The 18,509-nt window shown below is 38.5% G+C and overlaps 5 protein-coding genes across 16 annotated transcripts; 3 read left to right on the forward strand and 2 right to left on the reverse strand.

Moving 5' to 3' along the window:
* The first annotated feature begins 4 nt into the window (after positions 1-4).
* Positions 5-4,134, forward strand: LOC124195105 (solute carrier family 12 member 9-like). Of its 2 annotated transcripts, XM_046589594.1 has the most exons (16): positions 5-170; positions 247-578; positions 647-916; positions 979-1,027; positions 1,101-1,248; positions 1,323-1,568; positions 1,630-1,749; positions 1,814-1,937; positions 2,005-2,212; positions 2,275-2,473; positions 2,541-2,691; positions 2,755-2,995; positions 3,064-3,249; positions 3,320-3,437; positions 3,498-3,526; positions 3,599-4,134. In XM_046589594.1, exons 2-16 carry the CDS (start codon positions 248-250, stop codon positions 3,933-3,935), a joined length of 2,757 nt encoding a protein of 918 aa, XP_046445550.1. In that variant the 5' UTR covers positions 5-170; position 247; the 3' UTR covers positions 3,936-4,134. The 2 variants fall into 2 exon arrangements, with proteins under 2 accessions (XP_046445550.1, XP_046445551.1); XM_046589595.1 differs by lacking the exon at positions 5-170 and having other exon boundaries at positions 433-574.
* Positions 4,135-4,242: 108 nt separating this feature from the next.
* Positions 4,243-6,808, reverse strand: LOC124195112. Of its 2 annotated transcripts, XM_046589612.1 has the most exons (5): positions 6,106-6,808; positions 5,659-6,048; positions 5,548-5,602; positions 5,345-5,475; positions 4,243-5,150 (listed from the first exon to the last, which is right to left on the reverse strand). In XM_046589612.1, the coding sequence occupies exons 4-5, from the start codon at positions 5,453-5,455 to the stop codon at positions 4,380-4,382; spliced, it is 882 nt and encodes a 293-aa protein (XP_046445568.1). In that variant the 5' UTR covers positions 5,456-5,475; positions 5,548-5,602; positions 5,659-6,048; positions 6,106-6,808; the 3' UTR covers positions 4,243-4,379. The 2 variants fall into 2 exon arrangements, with proteins under 2 accessions (XP_046445568.1, XP_046445567.1); XM_046589611.1 differs by having other exon boundaries at positions 5,548-6,048.
* Positions 6,809-6,940: 132 nt separating this feature from the next.
* On the forward strand, positions 6,941-11,874 carry LOC124195106 (solute carrier family 12 member 9-like). Of its 3 annotated transcripts, XM_046589596.1 has the most exons (19): positions 6,941-7,059; positions 7,569-7,637; positions 7,720-7,840; positions 7,915-8,244; positions 8,313-8,543; positions 8,611-8,641; positions 8,702-8,752; positions 8,833-8,980; positions 9,063-9,308; positions 9,370-9,489; positions 9,554-9,677; positions 9,745-9,952; positions 10,015-10,213; positions 10,281-10,431; positions 10,495-10,735; positions 10,804-10,989; positions 11,060-11,177; positions 11,238-11,266; positions 11,339-11,874. In XM_046589596.1, the coding sequence occupies exons 4-19, from the start codon at positions 8,040-8,042 to the stop codon at positions 11,673-11,675; spliced, it is 2,625 nt and encodes an 874-aa protein (XP_046445552.1). In that variant the 5' UTR covers positions 6,941-7,059; positions 7,569-7,637; positions 7,720-7,840; positions 7,915-8,039; the 3' UTR covers positions 11,676-11,874. The 3 variants fall into 3 exon arrangements, with proteins under 3 accessions (XP_046445552.1, XP_046445553.1, XP_046445554.1); XM_046589597.1 differs by lacking the exon at positions 6,941-7,059 and having other exon boundaries at positions 7,597-7,840; positions 8,313-8,518; positions 8,704-8,752; XM_046589598.1 differs by lacking the exons at positions 6,941-7,059; positions 7,569-7,637; positions 7,720-7,840 and having other exon boundaries at positions 8,100-8,240.
* Positions 11,875-11,982: 108 nt separating this feature from the next.
* On the reverse strand, positions 11,983-13,984 carry LOC124195113. Its single transcript, XM_046589613.1, has 5 exons — positions 13,846-13,984; positions 13,399-13,788; positions 13,288-13,342; positions 13,085-13,215; positions 11,983-12,890 (listed from the first exon to the last, which is right to left on the reverse strand). Exons 4-5 carry the CDS (start codon positions 13,193-13,195, stop codon positions 12,120-12,122), a joined length of 882 nt encoding a protein of 293 aa, XP_046445569.1. The 5' UTR covers positions 13,196-13,215; positions 13,288-13,342; positions 13,399-13,788; positions 13,846-13,984; the 3' UTR covers positions 11,983-12,119.
* LOC124195110 (adenosine kinase-like) lies at positions 13,284-17,442 on the forward strand. Of its 8 annotated transcripts, XR_006875136.1 has the most exons (8): positions 14,652-14,744; positions 15,387-15,508; positions 15,577-15,659; positions 15,725-15,889; positions 15,995-16,294; positions 16,753-16,940; positions 17,004-17,341; positions 17,409-17,442. XR_006875136.1 is itself a non-coding variant. In XM_046589608.1 (7 exons), the coding sequence occupies exons 2-7, from the start codon at positions 15,389-15,391 to the stop codon at positions 17,285-17,287; spliced, it is 1,140 nt and encodes a 379-aa protein (XP_046445564.1). In that variant the 5' UTR covers positions 13,284-13,328; positions 15,387-15,388; the 3' UTR covers positions 17,288-17,442. The 8 variants fall into 8 exon arrangements, 7 of the variants coding, with proteins under 7 accessions (XP_046445564.1, XP_046445563.1, XP_046445560.1 ...); XM_046589608.1 differs by lacking the exon at positions 14,652-14,744 and adding an exon at positions 13,284-13,328 and having other exon boundaries at positions 17,004-17,442; XM_046589607.1 differs by having other exon boundaries at positions 14,617-14,685; positions 17,004-17,442.
* The last annotated feature ends 1,067 nt before the right edge of the window (positions 17,443-18,509 follow it).

Consider the following 18,509-nt stretch of genomic DNA (forward strand, 5'->3'; position numbering starts at 1 on the left):
ATTATGACTTTTTATATTTTTATTGTGTATTATAATCTGATCGTGTCAGTGTGATTGAAGCATCGGGCCGTCTGACACTACTCTATAAACCTGTGGAGGAGTGGGTGTGTTTATTCAAACACAGCTTTCCAAGTCCTTGGATAGTATTGTTCGACTTGTCAAACAAGAAAGTAAAATTTAGTTTTTAACTGTAAAACTCAATTAATGTCTCACGTAAATGTTTTTTTTTTTTTTCAACTAAATTAGAATGGACGATGCTATTGATGTTATGGGGGTTACCCATGATGAATCCTTTAACTCAGCAGAGCAGACTCCCTTACTTTCCCACAGGCGACTGATTCGTAGTCTGAGTAGTGTCCAACCTCCAAACCATGCTGCCTGCTTGCGTGTACCCAGAAGACATGTGTCAGAACAAAGTTGGACACATTTGAGTGAATTCATTCATTATGATGAACCTGCTCAAGCACCTACTGAGGAAGATGAGGAACAAAAATCCCACAGAACTCTAGGAACAATTGCTGGAGTATTTAGCCCTGTTTCTTTGTCAATGTTTTCAGCTCTTTTGTTCCTTCGAGTAGGTAAGATTAAATATAATACTTCAGTAAATGATTTTCAAGTCATAATTCTTATTTAAAATCTTTAACAGGGTTTTTGATAGGCCATGCAGGGTTACTAGAGACACTACTTCAATTTGTAATTGCCTATACAATACTGGTTTTTACTGTTACATCGGTATGTGCCATTTCAACAAATGGAGCCATTGAAGGAGGTGGATGCTATTTCATGATCAGCAGAACACTAGGTCCTGAATTTGGGGGTAGTATTGGTACCCTTTTTTGTTTAGCAAATATAGTAAGTTCTGCACTTTACCTCACCGGTTGTGCTGAAGGTCTTGTAGAAAATTTTGGACCATCAGGTATGTAATAAATCAAACTATTTTCGTTCTAAATCACTTAATAATTTTGTCAATTTAAACAGGCTATCTCGTCGATGGAGCATTTCCCGATGGTCGTTGGTGGCGATTTTTGTAAGACAATTTCGTTATTTAGCCACACTTGCGCTTGTACTAAATTACATTTATTTTTGTAACCTTAACATAGGTACGCTTCTACTATAAATATTGTGAACAAAGTAGTTTGCTTGATTGGTGCCGCGGCGTTTGCTAAAGCATCTGCTATAATTTTGGGTGTTGTGATAATTTGTCTATCGGTTGTACTCGTCTCGTTTTTAGCCCAACCAGCTTTTGAGGTAAAATTTTAATTTTTTAACTACGTATATGTAGCTTTTTTCTTCTATTTCATAGCATCTTCAAATCTTTATAGGTCCCGATACCCGAAGCCAATCATCTAGTACAGAATGAAACAATGAAAGTGAACGGCAGCTTCACTGGGTTAACTACATCGGCTACATTTTATGGGAATGTGTGGCCCAATTATGGGCAGGATTATACTTCACCGGACGGTACACTCGTTTCTTTTGCAACCGTGTTTGGTGTGTTGTTCAGTGGAGTCACTGGAATCATGGCCGGTGCAAACATGTCGGGCGAACTCAAAGATCCATCAAAGAGCGTAATTTGATTGATGTTAATCAATTTCAGTTAATCTCAGTTAATTTCAGTTAATCAATCAGATTCCGCGTGGAACTTTGAGTGCAGTCGGTTTCACTGGAGTCGTCTATGTGATCCTGAGTCTGCTAACAGCTTCCACCTGTTCCAACTTTCTCTTGAAAAATGATTATCTCTTTATGATGGTAAAATTATCTTTTCAGTTAAACAAACTGAGTTTAAATAGAATTGATTACAAATTGATTACAGGGTATCTGTGTATGGAAACCTTTCGTAACGGTGGGTATCGTCACGGCTACTTGGTCGGCTTCGCTCAGTAATCTTATTGGATCTAGTCGAGTGCTGGCCGCTTTAACAAGAGATGACATATTTGGTAAAATAAAATTTTCTTGCGAAAAATCATTGTTTAATTACTTTTAGTAATGATGAAAATTTAAAAGGATCCGTGTTGAAACCCGTTCTTCGAGGAACTTACAAAGGGAATCCTTGGTGCTCTGTGCTAATTGTAGCAACTCTTGTCGAGTTCTGTCTTTTGATTGGATCTCTCAACGTTATCGCTCAACTGAATTCAGTTTTGTTCCTTCTTTCCTACTGCGCAACAAATTTGGCCTGCCTTATGCCCGAACTTTCATCCGCACCGAATTTCAGGTTCAAACATTTTATTTTTATTTAGCTACGTCTTCTTAATCAAATTGACTTCTTTTTTATAGACCGACATTCCACTACTTCTCCTGGCACACTGCACTTTTAGGACTCACAGGGACGATGGTTATGATGTTTGTTATCAATCCAGTCTACGCATCCGTTTCTCTGCTCCTCTGCTTGATGCTGATAATTATGCTCCATTTTTTCTCTCCCGCACGCACTGCGAACTGGGGATCCATTAGTCAAGCCATCATCTTTCATCAGGTTTGAGCTTAAATTTGAATCAAACAAGCTGATTTCTTGCGTATTAAAAAACAATTTTTTTTCCCAGGTGAGGAAATATCTATTGCTTCTTGATTCGAGAAAAGATCACGTCAAATTCTGGCGTCCACAAATCCTTTTGCTGGTTAGCAACCCTCGTTCTTCCATCCCACTCATTTCCTTTGTGAATGCCTTAAAAAAGAGTGGCCTTTATGTTCTAGGTAATTTTACAAATCTAATGTCTCTCTGATCATAGTTACTGAACAACCTTACAACGAACATAGGTCATGTAAAGATTGGAACTGTTACTGATCCGGATTCCATCACCACGACGGCAGAACACACCGCTTGGGTTGATTTAATTGAAAGACTGAAGATTAAAGGATTTGTCGAAACAACAGTGTCACCAACAGTTCGTGAAGGAATGCATCATCTGATACGTTTGTCGGGATTGGGAGCCATGAAGCCAAATACCATATGCCTAGGGTTTTACGACAGTCATCCTCAAACAGATTTACTGTACAGGTATGCATACAGCCTGAACCTAGTTTTTTGGATGACTAGACTTAAACCGTTTTCAAACTCTTTGGCAGTTTAAGAAGGGAGAGCGTGTCTAGCTTAGGAGCTGACGCCAACCTATATCCAGTGCGCGATTCCAATCGCCATCGTTTCGTGTCACCAAGCGAATATGTAGCCATGGTGAAGGACATAATCCGTCTGCAGAAAAACGTCTGCCTATGTCGACACTTTCACACGCTAGATTTCCATTTGATTACAAAGTATTTTCGTCGTCTTCAACTACTTAATGTATGCACGAGATTTTAATCAACAAATCTTCGAATTTTTTAGTCAAAAGAAATCCATGTACATGGATGTCTGGCCGATGAACCTGTTTGGAGGACAATACTCTGACGAATTTGACACGTCCAGCCTCTTCCAACTTCAACTGGCCTGCATTTTAAACATGGTAATACATAGTCTACGTGATACAAAGAATGCCAAAGTCATTTTTTAAAAAAATTCTTAGGTTCCCGTCTGGAAGGATCTAGAGCTCCGGTATTCCATATTATATTATGTTATATTATATTATATATTATATTATTAGACATATTATATATTATACTCCAGTGTTTTCCTACTGCCTACGCCTGAAAATGAAGACGAGACTCTGCGACGACAGCAACGATTGCGCCGACAACTGAAAGAGCTTCGAATTAAGGCTCGCGTGGTGGTGGCGTCCTACAACACAGCGTCTGACGGCCAGCAATCATCAAACAGTTTTCAGGTTAACCGTCTCCTTCTCCAAAACTCAACTAATAGCGTGGTAGTCTTCCTTTACTTACCTCTTCCTCTTCCGAACCAAAACGACGAAGAATACTTGTCTTCTCTTTCGACCATGTCCGATAGTCTACCGCCAGTTTTATTTGTACACGGAATCAGTCCAGTGACGTCGACCAACTTGTGAATTTATTTACCAAAAATTCCCTGTACGCGTTCTTTTGCCATATTTTATTTCTTTGGCCGAAATGTTTTACAAAGTTTTTGTGTCATCGTTACACTTTTCACAATTACTTTTCCCAACAGCCGTTTGTTTTCCTGATCGCTCTTCAAGATCGTTAGAAAGACTCGTGTTGTATTTATCGATAAACTATTTAAAAATGAAATTGTTGATCCGCCTTACGTTCTTTATGTTAATATAGTCTTTATTACGCGTGTTTAGCGCACCTGTTTGGTGGTGAGATCGTTCTGCATCTTGATGGAAACACTAAAGGTAGCCAATTAAATTCTTTTTATTTTCCCAAGTTTGTAAGCATTTAAAAATCACACAGCAACCAAAGTAAGTATAAGTTTAAAGCACAGCAATCTTAAGTATAATTAAAAAATCGAATAAAAATTGTCGTAGAATTTGTTATAGGCATCCTTCTTGCTGACAACAGTTTTTCAAATCGTTCTTTTTTTGCCATATGTCGTTAATCGTACTCTCTTCCGTATCAAGTTGTTGTTTTTTAACTCTTAGAATATTTTGTGAATCAAAGGCTCCCAAATACGCAAACGGAGTTTCACATCCTACAGCTTGTGAATTTTTGGATGCCTCTATCATTTGTGCCGTTTCTTTTTGCCTTTTCATTTTGTTGAATTCATCTTTCATTAGAGTAATCTTCGCATTATTGGCTTTGATTTTCTCAAGGAGCTCCTTCTTTTCCAAGTCTGAATTAGCAATATCTCGAGCATTCTTGTCTCGAATTTCGTTCAGCAATTTGCTTTTCTCATTTACTAAGGCGATTCCATTTATCCTTTGCTCTTCCAGTTGTGCGATAAACTTAGCCTTTGTCTCTGTGAGGGTTTTTCGAAGCTGTTCCAATTTTTTAACCCCTTTTTCAACCTCTTCTGCTGAAGATTTTTTTGAGGGTTCAAGTTCTCTATTTCTTAACAGATATTTTTCATATGCATCTTTTACATACTGCAACTTGATTTCTTCGTGTTTTGACAGAAGCTCTTCAATCTCGAGTTCAACTGCCGCTTTAAAATCGTTTTTTTTGCAGCCATCTGAAAATAATACGTCCACTTTATCAGCAGGTTCATCCTTATTTTTAATTTGCCTGCGATGTCTCTCGTATTTAGCGCCTGGCTTTATCTCTACCGCCTTTTCCTCCATTTTTCTGGCTCCGCTCACACTGGGCTTTTTGTCAAACATTAAATAAAAAATCAGTTATAGTCAACAACCCAAAATTTAGAATTTCGCAAGGATGTTTGATACTATTTTAAATTTTCACAGTGATTAATATCAAACATCCTTCTAGTATTTTAAAATATACTAGTAGCTTTGATGGAAATCGTACAGGCTAGAGGTCAGAAAATGGAATCAAAACTTACCGAGGGGTCTTTTCCGTGAAAGAAACTAAATAGCTTGCTAGTAGGTCCCATCATTACGGCAACCAAGATCACAATGGATACGGTAAGTTTCAGCCAATTATGTTTACTCATATTGCCCTGTGTTACGTTTTCTAAATTTAAGATGTTAACATATTGAAAATGATTCAATGCTTAGCTTTAATTTTTGTGATTAGGTACAGTACCTGACCGAATAGCAAAATGTGACCGTCGATGATGGCTTGAGGTAAGCAACTGAACCTAATATATTATTTTGGTAGATTTGAAACATTCAATTTGAAACATTCTCCAATAACCTCTGTATCGAGTTTAATGTAGCTTTAAAGGTTGAGATCGTGCCTTTTTTCCAATAGTGAAAAATATGGTATTGTATATCGCGATCGATATCACGAATTTCGTGCCCTTAATGCGGCCAGCTGCAGGTCGCCCTAATCCGTGTAGCATAACCAATCCGTGTATGGCGTCTCTTGAATAAGGTAAAGCCCCGTCGGCTTTACCGGGCTTTACGTTGTTACGTAGGCCTACTTAGGTATTAGCGTGATGCGTATTCCTCTTTTCAAATGACGTAACATGTGTCTTTGCTGAATTCTATACGTAGAATTTAATATGACTCGAAATATGCTGGGAATCTCTTTGTTTTGTCACCGAATTCTTCACGTCTTTTAGTCATTTTTTCACGCCAGGCTCTACACACAATGCTATTGTATTGCATGCTATTTCAAGGTAATTTCTTACTAATTTACCTGTGATTTCACTTTCGAAACTCCATTCGGTCAGCAGAGACATGCGGCTTTGGTTTTTGAAGGTATTTCCAAATACCGCCGACATTAACTGATCGGGTGGCGCGAACACAAACCAAGATTGTTACGTAACCAGTTTTATAAAAATACGATAACTCGTATTTTTCTAGCTTGATAACAACTGTTTTTGTCTGAATTAAGGATACCTTAAAGGGTGACATGGGCGAAGATCGTGCTTATTCTATTGTTAAGGTTATAAATCTTTACCATTATTGGCAAAAAACAGCGTATTGCAGTTAAAGATTTGATCTTAGCTATTTATAATAGTATAATACCCACGGGTACGGGTACTATAGCTCTGGTTTAATGATACCACCTTTGCTACTTGATTCCTTTTGTATCGTTCAATCTTGGTTATTGGACCGAGTTCGTGCTTATTTCCCACAATGGTGTAAAATTGAACTGCATATTGCGATCAAGTGGCGAAATACGTACAACTTTTTTGTTTAGGTGAAACCATAGCTGCCTTGTCTTGGATTCTACTGCGAAATATGAAATGTTACCCGAAACATTTCAGGATCAGAAATCTAAGCTGCGCAGCATTTTAAATAAAGTATGGCCAGTATGACCATAACTTAATTAAATAGATTTTATTATCTGAAAAAAATCTGTTAAGTAAAATTTACCTCACATCTTTAAAAAAAAATCAAGACATGTAAAAAAAAAAAAGAAAATTCACGGAAACAAACTTTCGCGTTTCATCACTAGATGGAGGATTTGATTTGGTAAACAAAAAGTACTGCTGATGTGCTGAACTTGGAACATACTTGAAGGTGCATGAAGGTGAAAGTGATAAGGTGTTTCACATGTGATTGTATTTTCCGTACTATCAAAGAGAAATCGTAAAGAATTCGTTTTTATTTCTAGTTCGGTTTATATTTAAGAAACGTGTAAAGAGTAAGTTAAGATAGACAGTTTGTTGTGTGTTTAAACTCTGAAATATTTGTAAACATTATTTCTTTAATATTGCTATTTGGTCTTAGAATTTTAATTTTGCACAAGGAATCTGCATTACAACATAAATGTTTAGTTATGTAAGGTGTGTTTCTAGCCAGGAGCCACACAAGTTTTGTGAGTTGGTAAATTTTACATGTGACTATCGGAGAGTGAATCAATATGACCTCTTTGGTTTGCCTTCAGCAGCATGCTGAAGTCTTGGTTGACCCTTTTCCGTCCCTTTCCGTGAATCTCACGTGCAGTTTTTTCCCATTTTATAAGCCATCACGTTTTTATTACATTCACTTTTTCTCCCATCTTTGATTGTGATCGCCAATTCCATTTTTTCTTATCTCTTTCATTACATTAGGTGACTTGATGTGGTTGTTGTGCATTGTTGATGACGAGGAAATAGAATTCTTTTGTTAACTGATTTCATTTTTATTTTTATTCGGGAAACCAATTCAAAGAGGAGTTGGAAATTTGGAATCATGTGGTTTCCTTTTCCGGTTACGCAATGAACGCCTCTACGCTCTCTGGTGTTCTACTTTCTAATCATGAAAGCAGACGGCATTATGACTTTTTATATTTTTATTGTGTATTATAATCTGATCGTGTCAGTGTGATTGAAGTATCGGGCCGTCTGACACTACTCTATAAACCTGTGGAGGAGTGGGTGTGTTTATTCAAACACAGCTTTCCAAGTCCTTGGATAGTATTGTTCGACTTGTCAAACAAGAAAGTAAAATTTAGTTTTTAACTGTAAAACTCAATTAATGTCTCACGTAAATGTTTTTTTTTTTTCAACTAAATTAGAATGGACGATGCTATTGATGTTATGGGGGTTACCCATGATGAATCCTTTAACTCAGCAGAGCAGACTCCCTTACTTTCCCACAGGCGACTGATTCGTAGTCTGAGTAGTGTCCAACCTCCAAACCATGCTGCCCTGCGTGTACCCAGAAGACATGTGTCAGAACAAAGTTGGACACATTTTGAGTGAATTCATTCATTACGATGAACCTGCTCAAACACCTACTGAGGAAGATGAGGAACAAAAATCCCACAGAACTCTAGGAACAATTGCTGGAGTATTTAGCCCTGTTTCTTTGTCAATGTTTTCAGCTCTTTTGTTCCTTCGAGTAGGTAAGATTCAATATAATACTTCAGTAAATGATTTTCAAGTCATAATTCTTATTTAAAATCTTTAACAGGGTTTTTGATAGGCCATGCAGGGTTACTAGAGACACTACTTCAATTTGTAATTGCCTATACAATACTGGTTTTTACTGTTACATCGGTATGTGCCATTTCAACAAATGGAGCCATTGAAGGAGGTGGATGCTATTTCATGATCAGCAGAACACTAGGTCCTGAATTTGGGGGTAGTATTGGTACCCTTTTTTGTTTAGCAAATATAGTAAGTTCTGCCCTTTACCTCACTGGTGAGTATTTGAATGTGAATCAATAATGTGAATCAATATGTAATCATTCATTACTCACTATATTCAGGTTGTGCTTGTAGAAAATTTTGGACCATCAGGTATGTAATAAATCAAACTATTTTCGTTCGAAATCACTTAATAATTGTGTCAATTTAAAGAGGCTATCTCGTCGATGGAGCATTTCCCGATGGTCGTTGGTGGCGATTTTTGTAAGACAATTTCGTTATTTAGCCACACTTATATTAAATACTTATATTAAATTACATTTATATTTGTAACTGTTTAATAGGTACGCTTCTACAATAAATATTGTGAACATTGTAGTTTGCTTGATTGGTGCCGCAGCGTTTGCTAAAGCATCTGCTATAATTTTGGGTGTTGTGATAATTTGTCTATCGGTTGTACTCGTCTCGTTTTTAGCCCAACCAGCTTTTGAGGTAAAATTTTAATTTTTTAACTACGTATATGTAGCTTTTTTCTTCTATTTCATAGCATCTTCAAATCTCTATCTATTTATAGGTCCCGATACCCGAAGCCAATCATCTAGTACAGAATGAAACAATGAAAGTGAACGGCAGCTTCACTGGGTTAACTACATCGGCTACATTTTATGGGAATGTGTGGCCCAATTATGGGCAGGATTATACTTCACCGGACGGTACACTCGTTTCTTTTGCAACCGTGTTTGGTGTGTTGTTCAGTGGAGTCACTGGAATCATGGCCGGTGCAAACATGTCGGGCGAACTCAAAGATCCATCAAAGAGCGTAATTTGATTGATGTTAATCAATTTCAGTTAATCTCAGTTAATTTCAGTTAATCAATCAGATTCCGCGTGGAACTTTGAGTGCAGTCGGTTTCACTGGAGTCGTCTATGTGATCCTGAGTCTGCTAACAGCTTCCACCTGTTCCAACTTTCTCTTGAAAAATGATTATCTCTTTATGATGGTAAAATTATCTTTTCAGTTAAACAAACTGAGTTTAAATAGAATTGATTACAAATTGATTACAGGGTATCTGTGTATGGAAACCTTTCGTAACGGTGGGTATCGTCACGGCTACTTGGTCGGCTTCGCTCAGTAATCTTATTGGATCTAGTCGAGTGCTGGCCGCTTTAACAAGAGATGACATATTTGGTAAAATAAAATTTTCTTGCGAAAAATCATTGTTTAATTACTTTTAGTAATGATGAAAATTTAAAAGGATCCGTGTTGAAACCCGTTCTTCGAGGAACTTACAAAGGGAATCCTTGGTGCTCTGTGCTAATTGTAGCAACTCTTGTCGAGTTCTGTCTTTTGATTGGATCTCTCAACGTTATCGCTCAACTGAATTCAGTTTTGTTCCTTCTTTCCTACTGCGCAACAAATTTGGCCTGCCTTATGCCCGAACTTTCATCCGCACCGAATTTCAGGTTCAAACATTTTATTTTTATTTAGCTACGTCTTCTTAATCAAATTGACTTCTTTTTTATAGACCGACATTCCACTACTTCTCCTGGCACACTGCACTTTTAGGACTCACAGGGACGATGGTTATGATGTTTGTTATCAATCCAGTCTACGCATCCGTTTCTCTGCTCCTCTGCTTGATGCTGATAATTATGCTCCATTTTTTCTCTCCCGCACGCACTGCGAACTGGGGATCCATTAGTCAAGCCATCATCTTTCATCAGGTTTGAGCTTAAATTTGAATCAAACAAGCTGATTTCTTGCGTATTAAAAAACAATTTTTTTTCCCAGGTGAGGAAATATCTATTGCTTCTTGATTCGAGAAAAGATCACGTCAAATTCTGGCGTCCACAAATCCTTTTGCTGGTTAGCAACCCTCGTTCTTCCATCCCACTCATTTCCTTTGTGAATGCCTTAAAAAAGAGTGGCCTTTATGTTCTAGGTAATTTTACAAATCTAATGTCTCTCTGATCATAGTTACTGAACAACCTTACAACGAACATAGGTCATGTAAAGATTGGAACTGTTACTGATCCGGATTCCATCACCACGACGGCAGAACACACCGCTTGGGTTGATTTAATTGAAAGACTGAAGATTAAAGGATTTGTCGAAACAACAGTGTCACCAACAGTTCGTGAAGGAATGCATCATCTGATACGTTTGTCGGGATTGGGAGCCATGAAGCCAAATACCATATGCCTAGGGTTTTACGACAGTCATCCTCAAACAGATTTACTGTACAGGTATGCATACAGCCTGAACCTAGTTTTTTGGATGACTAGACTTAAACCGTTTTCAAACTCTTTGGCAGTTTAAGAAGGGAGAGCGTGTCTAGCTTAGGAGCTGACGCCAACCTATATCCAGTGCGCGATTCCAATCGCCATCGTTTCGTGTCACCAAGCGAATATGTAGCCATGGTGAAGGACATAATCCGTCTGCAGAAAAACGTCTGCCTATGTCGACACTTTCACACGCTAGATTTCCATTTGATTACAAAGTATTTTCGTCGTCTTCAACTACTTAATGTATGCACGAGATTTTAATCAACAAATCTTCGAATTTTTTAGTCAAAAGAAATCCATGTACATGGATGTCTGGCCGATGAACCTGTTTGGAGGACAATACTCTGACGAATTTGACACGTCCAGCCTCTTCCAACTTCAACTGGCCTGCATTTTAAACATGGTAATACATAGTCTACGTGATACAAAGAATGCCAAAGTCATTTTTTAAAAAAATTCTTAGGTTCCCGTCTGGAAGGATCTAGAGCTCCGGTATTCCATATTATATTATGTTATATTATATTATATATTATATTATTAGACATATTATATATTATACTCCAGTGTTTTCCTACTGCCTACGCCTGAAAATGAAGACGAGACTCTGCGACGACAGCAACGATTGCGCCGACAACTGAAAGAGCTTCGAATTAAGGCTCGCGTGGTGGTGGCGTCCTACAACACAGCGTCTGACGGCCAGCAATCATCAAACAGTTTTCAGGTTAACCGTCTCCTTCTCCAAAACTCAACTAATAGCGTGGTAGTCTTCCTTTACTTACCTCTTCCTCTTCCGAACCAAAACGACGAAGAATACTTGTCTTCTCTTTCGACCATGTCCGATAGTCTACCGCCAGTTTTATTTGTACACGGAATCAGTCCAGTGACGTCGACCAACTTGTGAATTTATTTACCAAAAATTCCCTGTACGCGTTCTTTTGCCATATTTTATTTCTTTGGCCGAAATGTTTTACAAAGTTTTTGTGTCATCGTTACACTTTTCACAATTACTTTTCCCAACAGCCGTTTGTTTTCCTGATCGCTCTTCAAGATCGTTAGAAAGACTCGTGTTGTATTTATCGATAAACTATTTAAAAATGAAATTGTTGATCCGCCTTACGTTCTTTATGTTAATATAGTCTTTATTACGCGTGTTTAGCGCACCTGTTTGGTGGTGAGATCGTTCTGCATCTTGATGGAAACACTAAAGGTAGCCAATTAAATTCTTTTTATTTTCCCAAGTTTGTAAGCATTTAAAAATCACACAGCAACCAAAGTAAGTATAAGTTTAAAGCACAGCAATCTTAAGTATAATTAAAAAATCGAATAAAAATTGTCGTAGAATTTGTTATAGGCATCCTTCTTGCTGACAACAGTTTTTCAAATCGTTCTTTTTTTGCCATATGTCGTTAATCGTACTCTCTTCCGTATCAAGTTGTTGTTTTTTAACTCTTAGAATATTTTGTGAATCAAAGGCTCCCAAATACGCAAACGGAGTTTCACATCCTACAGCTTGTGAATTTTTGGATGCCTCTATCATTTGTGCCGTTTCTTTTTGCCTTTTCATTTTGTTGAATTCATCTTTCATTAGAGTAATCTTCGCATTATTGGCTTTGATTTTCTCAAGGAGCTCCTTCTTTTCCAAGTCTGAATTAGCAATATCTCGAGCATTCTTGTCTCGAATTTCGTTCAGCAATTTGCTTTTCTCATTTACTAAGGCGATTCCATTTATCCTTTGCTCTTCCAGTTGTGCGATAAACTTAGCCTTTGTCTCTGTGAGGGTTTTTCGAAGCTGTTCCAATTTTTTAACCCCTTTTTCAACCTCTTCTGCTGAAGATTTTTTTGAGGGTTCAAGTTCTCTATTTCTTAACAGATATTTTTCATATGCATCTTTTACATACTGCAACTTGATTTCTTCGTGTTTTGACAGAAGCTCTTCAATCTCGAGTTCAACTGCCGCTTTAAAATCGTTTTTTTTGCAGCCATCTGAAAATAATACGTCCACTTTATCAGCAGGTTCATCCTTATTTTTAATTTGCCTGCGATGTCTCTCGTATTTAGCGCCTGGCTTTATCTCTACCGCCTTTTCCTCCATTTTTCTGGCTCCGCTCACACTGGGCTTTTTGTCAAACATTAAATAAAAAATCAGTTATAGTCAACAACCCAAAATTTAGAATTTCGCAAGGATGTTTGATACTATTTTAAATTTTCACAGTGATTAATATCAAACATCCTTCTAGTATTTTAAAATATACTAGTAGCTTTGATGGAAATCGTACAGGCTAGAGGTCAGAAAATGGAATCAAAACTTACCGAGGGGTCTTTTCCGTGAAAGAAACTAAATAGCTTGCTAGTAGGTCCCATCATTACGGCAACCAAGATCACAATGGATACGGTAAGTTTCAGCCAATTATGTTTACTCATATTGCCCTGTGTTACGTTTTCTAAATTTAAGATGTTAACATATTGAAAATGATTCAATGCTTAGCTTTAATTTTTGTGATTAGGTACAGTACCTGACCGAATAGCAAAATGTGACCGTCGATGATGGCTTGAGGTAAGCAACTGAACCTAATATATTATTTTGGTAGATTTGAAACATTCAATTTGAAACATTCTCCAATAACCTCTGTATCGAGTTTAATGTAGCTTTAAAGGTTGAGATCGTGCCTTTTTTCCAATAGTGAAAAATATGGTATTGTATATCGCGATCGATATCACGAATTTCGTGCCCTTAATGCGGCCAGCTGCAGGTCGCCCTAATCCGTGTAGCATAACCAATCCGTGTATGGCGTCTCTTGAATAAGGTAAAGCCCCGTCGGCTTTACCGGGCTTTACGTTGTTACGTAGGCCTACTTAGGTATTAGCGTGATGCGTATTCCTCTTTTCAAATGACGTAACATGTGTCTTTGCTGAATTCTATACGTAGAATTTAATATGACTCGAAATATGCTGGGAATCTCTTTGTTTTGTCACCGAATTCTTCACGTCTTTTAGTCATTTTTTCACGCCAGGCTCTACACACAATGCTATTGTATTGCATGCTATTTCAAGGTAATTTCTTACTAATTTACCTGTGATTTCACTTTCGAAACTCCATTCGGTCAGCAGAGACATGCGGCTTTGGTTTTTGAAGGTATTTCCAAATACCGCCGACATTAACTGATCGGGTGGCGCGAACACAAACCAAGATTGTTACGTAACCAGTTTTATAAAAATACGATAACTCGTATTTTTCTAGCTTGATAACAACTGTTTTTGTCTGAATTAAGGATACCTTAAAGGGTGACATGGGCGAAGATCGTGCTTATTCTATTGTTAAGGTTATAAATCTTTACCATTATTGGCAAAAAACAGCGTATTGCAGTTAAAGATTTGATCTTAGCTATTTATAATAGTATAATACCCACGGGTACGGGTACTATAGCTCTGGTTTAATGATACCACCTTTGCTACTTGATTCCTTTTGTATCGTTCAATCTTGGTTATTGGACCGAGTTCGTGCTTATTTCCCACAATGGTGTAAAATTGAACTGCATATTGCGATCAAGTGGCGAAATACGTACAACTTTTTTGTTTAGGTGAAACCATAGCTGCCTTGTCTTGGATTCTACTGCGAAATATGAAATGTTACCCGAAACATTTCAGGATCAGAAATCTAAGCTGCGCAGCATTTTAAATAAAGTATGGCCAGTATGACCATAACTTAATTAAATAGATTTTATTATCTGAAAAAAATCTGTTAAGTAAAATTTACCTCACATCTTTAAAAAAAAATCAAGACATGTAAAAAAAAAAAAGAAAATTCACGGAAACAAACTTTCGCGTTTCATCACTAGATGGAGGATTTGATTTGGTAAACAAAAAGTACTGCTGATGTGCTGAACTTGGAACATACTTGAAGGTGCATGAAGGTGAAAGTGATAAGGTGTTTCACATGTGATTGTATTTTCCGTACTATCAAAGAGAAATCGTAAAGAATTCGTTTTTATTTCTAGTTCGGTTTATATTTAAGAAACGTGTAAAGAGTAAGTTAAGATAGACAGTTTGTTGTGTGTTTAAACTCTGAAATATTTGTAAACATTATTTCTTTAATATTGCTATTTGGTCTTAGAATTTTAATTTTGCACAAGGAATCTGCATTACAACATAAATGTTTAGTTATGTAAGGTGTGTTTCTAGCCAGGAGCCACACAAGTTTTGTGAGTTGGTAAATTTTACATGTGACTATCGGAGAGTGAATCAATATGACCTCTTTGGTTTGCCTTCAGTGTCAGCATGTGAGTAGGTTCTTAAATATTACCTCTCCCAAAATTTATAGATGATTTTTGAGAAAAACTTGTTAACTCATTGGTGAAATGTAGCCTTTAACAACAGAGTTAGCAGATTGCATAACCCTGTTTGCTACAATATTCAATTGTGCAATGACAAAACTTCCTTTCACTGACCTATAAATGCTTTGAAGTTGTTTTCTGTTGTTTACACTCTGATGGGCTTTATTTGCACATTGGTAAAATTTAAGTATACTGCATATATGCATATATGGTATAGTGATAAAACCAGTATTTATTTGTATGCCAGTTGTTTTAATCACTTTTCATTACAAATGAAACAGAGATGCCAAGCGGATCAATTAACGGACATGGTCGGGATGAAGACAGCAGTGGACCTGTGGCAATTGTTGCCTTCGGCAACGCATTATTAGACATGTCCATATCTGTCAAAGACGATTCTCTGGTAAATAAAGCTTTTTATACTTTATCCAAATACTAATTAAACCCATCGTTTGACGTAAATTACAATAGATACACAAATACGGATTGCCCTGTGATGCTCAGATCGAGGTAACCAACGAACAACAAGGATTGTTCTCCGAAGTAATTCAAAAGTATGCCCTCAAGAGCGTTGCCATTGTAGTGCAATTTAATCAATTTCTTTGTTTTTGACCTGCAGTTACCCAGTTGAGTACGTGGCCGGCGGTAGCGCTCAAAACACGGTCCGAATCCTTAGCAGATTAATCAAAAACCAATGGCCGTCTTACGTGATAGGCAAAATCGCCCACGATCCGGCTGGCATCATCCTTCAAAAGTTATTAGCTCAGGATGGCGTAATAACTCGGTGAGTCTTACGTACTTTTTTAACAAAATCAAGCGAAAATATTTATTTTTAATCATCCATTAACCCTCCCAGAAAATAAATGTGTTTCTTTTTCCGACAATTCAGATACGTCTTCGACGAAAAGTTGCCGACGGGCTGTTGCGTGGCCATTGTCCGTCCTGGCGGCACGCGCTGTCTGGCCGCAAACATCGGCGCAGCCCGTGAGTTCAACAAGGAGAATTTCGTTGCCGACATGATGGACTTGATAGATCGGGCCCGAATTCTCTACGTCGAAGGATTCTTCGCTAGCCACAGCCCGGACGTTGCCATGGCCGCGTTAAGCCGCGGCCATTCTCGAGAAGGTCTGGTCCGAGTCGTCAGCCTTTCAGCTCAATACATTTGCCTCCAGTCTCACAGTCTATTAAGGTACCCGGCTACTTTTTTTATGATATTTTATTTAAGAAAAGAGGAAAGAAGAAGAAGAAGAAGATGTAAATAAATCTCTTTTTTCCTCGCTATTGTGTTTGGGTTGGGTTGGTGTGCGAGGGCGATTCGACGGCCGCTAAACCTCGGCTAGGCCATCTTTCTTCATCAAATATGAAGAAAGATCTCGGCGGCCTCTATACAGCGGCTGCTCGTCCAGCTTCGTTAATTGAAACCCATCACTAATGGAAGCGCACTTGTGGTTTAGCTTTGTAGTTTAGTTACAAGTCCGGCTATAGCCTCCTTTTTTTGCCTTGCAGTTGGCTCCTAACTGCTATGGATCTTTTTTGGGGTTGCGTGCGCTCTCTTTAAATCATCATGCCGGGCTTACCATCTTGCATTATTTACTCTTCTCACGTATATATATATACATATATACCGTTGCCTATGCTGTGCTGCAGGCGGCTCCTATCCTACGCCAATCTTGTCGTTGGTAACGAAGACGAATTCCGTGCCTTGGCCGGCCGCGCTGGCCTCCTGCTTAGCTCCGAATGCGAATCCATAGCCTCCGTCGCCCGCAAAGTTGCCGCTTTGGACTATATCTCACCTGTGAATCAATTCAAGTCTTGTCGCCTTTCGGATTTTCAAGGTTTTTTCTCTTATCTTCTTATCTTTTTAAATTTGATCAATGACGGGAATGTTGAATTCGCAGGGTCGACGGAGGCGTGGGATTGGTCGAAACTGAACGAGAGATTGGCCGTGGTGACTTGCGGCGCTTCGGGAGTGGTTTGCGCTACGCGGTCCGAGTCGTGGCTATTCCCGGCCGAGAAGCTTCAACCGCATCTGGTGAAGGACACGACAGGAGCCGGCGATGCTTTCCTGGCCGGTTTCTTTTCCCAGCTCCTCGTTGGCCGACCGCTGGACGTTTGCGTCGCCACGGGTCAGCAAACGGCCCGGATCGTCATCACTCAAACTGGTTGCCGCCTCCCCGTTTGATCTCTTTTATCGAACAAGAAAAACAAAAAGACAATCGCACGACATTTTTCGACAGTATTATTATTACTATTATTATTATTTCGTTTTGTAAATAGTTGGAAATGTGTTCCAAACAATTTAGGATGGAAGAGAAATAGATCTATTGATTACAGAGATTTCCGTCGTCGTCTCGGCCAATAGATGGTGATGGATGGATCCCGTAGAATATTGAGAAGTCGGACGGCATCCATTCTCATAATATTGTCACTGCGCTACTTTTTTCTTATTTTATTTTATTTTTCTTTTGGGTCGAGAAATATCGACCTCCTTTTCCTTCTTCCTTCCTTCCGCTTTGCGCTCTTGGCAATCTTGAGGTCAGGCGGACCATTTTTCATTTGGGTTTTTTAATAATATCAACACGCCAAATAGTCGGCATGTTATTTTCTTTTTCGCAACGCCCTTTAAGGTCCTTGTATAACTACCAGCGATCCTTCTTTCTTTTCGACATCAACTTTGAAGAGTCCGCGGCTCTCGGCGATGCAACTCTGCAATTGGGGCGTGGTCTTTGCGTGCCGATTTCCTCCTAGCGTTCATTCTTTTTATTTTTATTTTTTCATAGCGACGATGATGATGAGACCGGCAAACATTTTCCGCCTCCGCCGGGCCCTGTGTGTTGTTCATGTCCATCAAGAATGAAACACAAGGCCGACGTTATGCGATATAACACACAAACTAATCCAACTTTCTCCGACCATGTCGAGTTCTCTCTCTCGACTTGAATAGGACAAGGCAGCTATTTTATACCATCCGCCAGTGAATATGCTAATAACTTTCCTTCACAATTAATCCGGCTCTCTCTCTCGATCCAAACGACGTCTACTACCCCCGCCATTTACGTCTCTCTTGTGTCGTCATTAACAAGAATGAAAAGGCGCCCCCCATACGACGACGTTTCCGTCTCTTTTTCTTCTCCCCATCTCTTGAACTTTTGGGCGAGAGATAGACGAAGCTTCTTGTCTTTTTTAAGAATCTTGTCTTCATTAATATACATTTTCTGGTAGGAAAGAAAAGAGGTGGCTGTCGGGAAGGCACTGGTAAAATGTGTGTTACTTTTATATTTTGACTTTAGTCGACGCTCGTTTCGAAACGGATCCAATTAACCATAAAGTCAGCAGTCAGTTCTAATGTCTTTTCCTGTAGATATCTCTTAACTCTGCCTCGCGTTGGGCCTCGTTTCTCTCTC

This window comes from Daphnia pulex, chromosome 5 (genome assembly GCF_021134715.1).
Source record: "Daphnia pulex isolate KAP4 chromosome 5, ASM2113471v1".
NCBI classification, from domain to species: Eukaryota; Metazoa; Arthropoda; class Branchiopoda; order Diplostraca; family Daphniidae; genus Daphnia; species Daphnia pulex.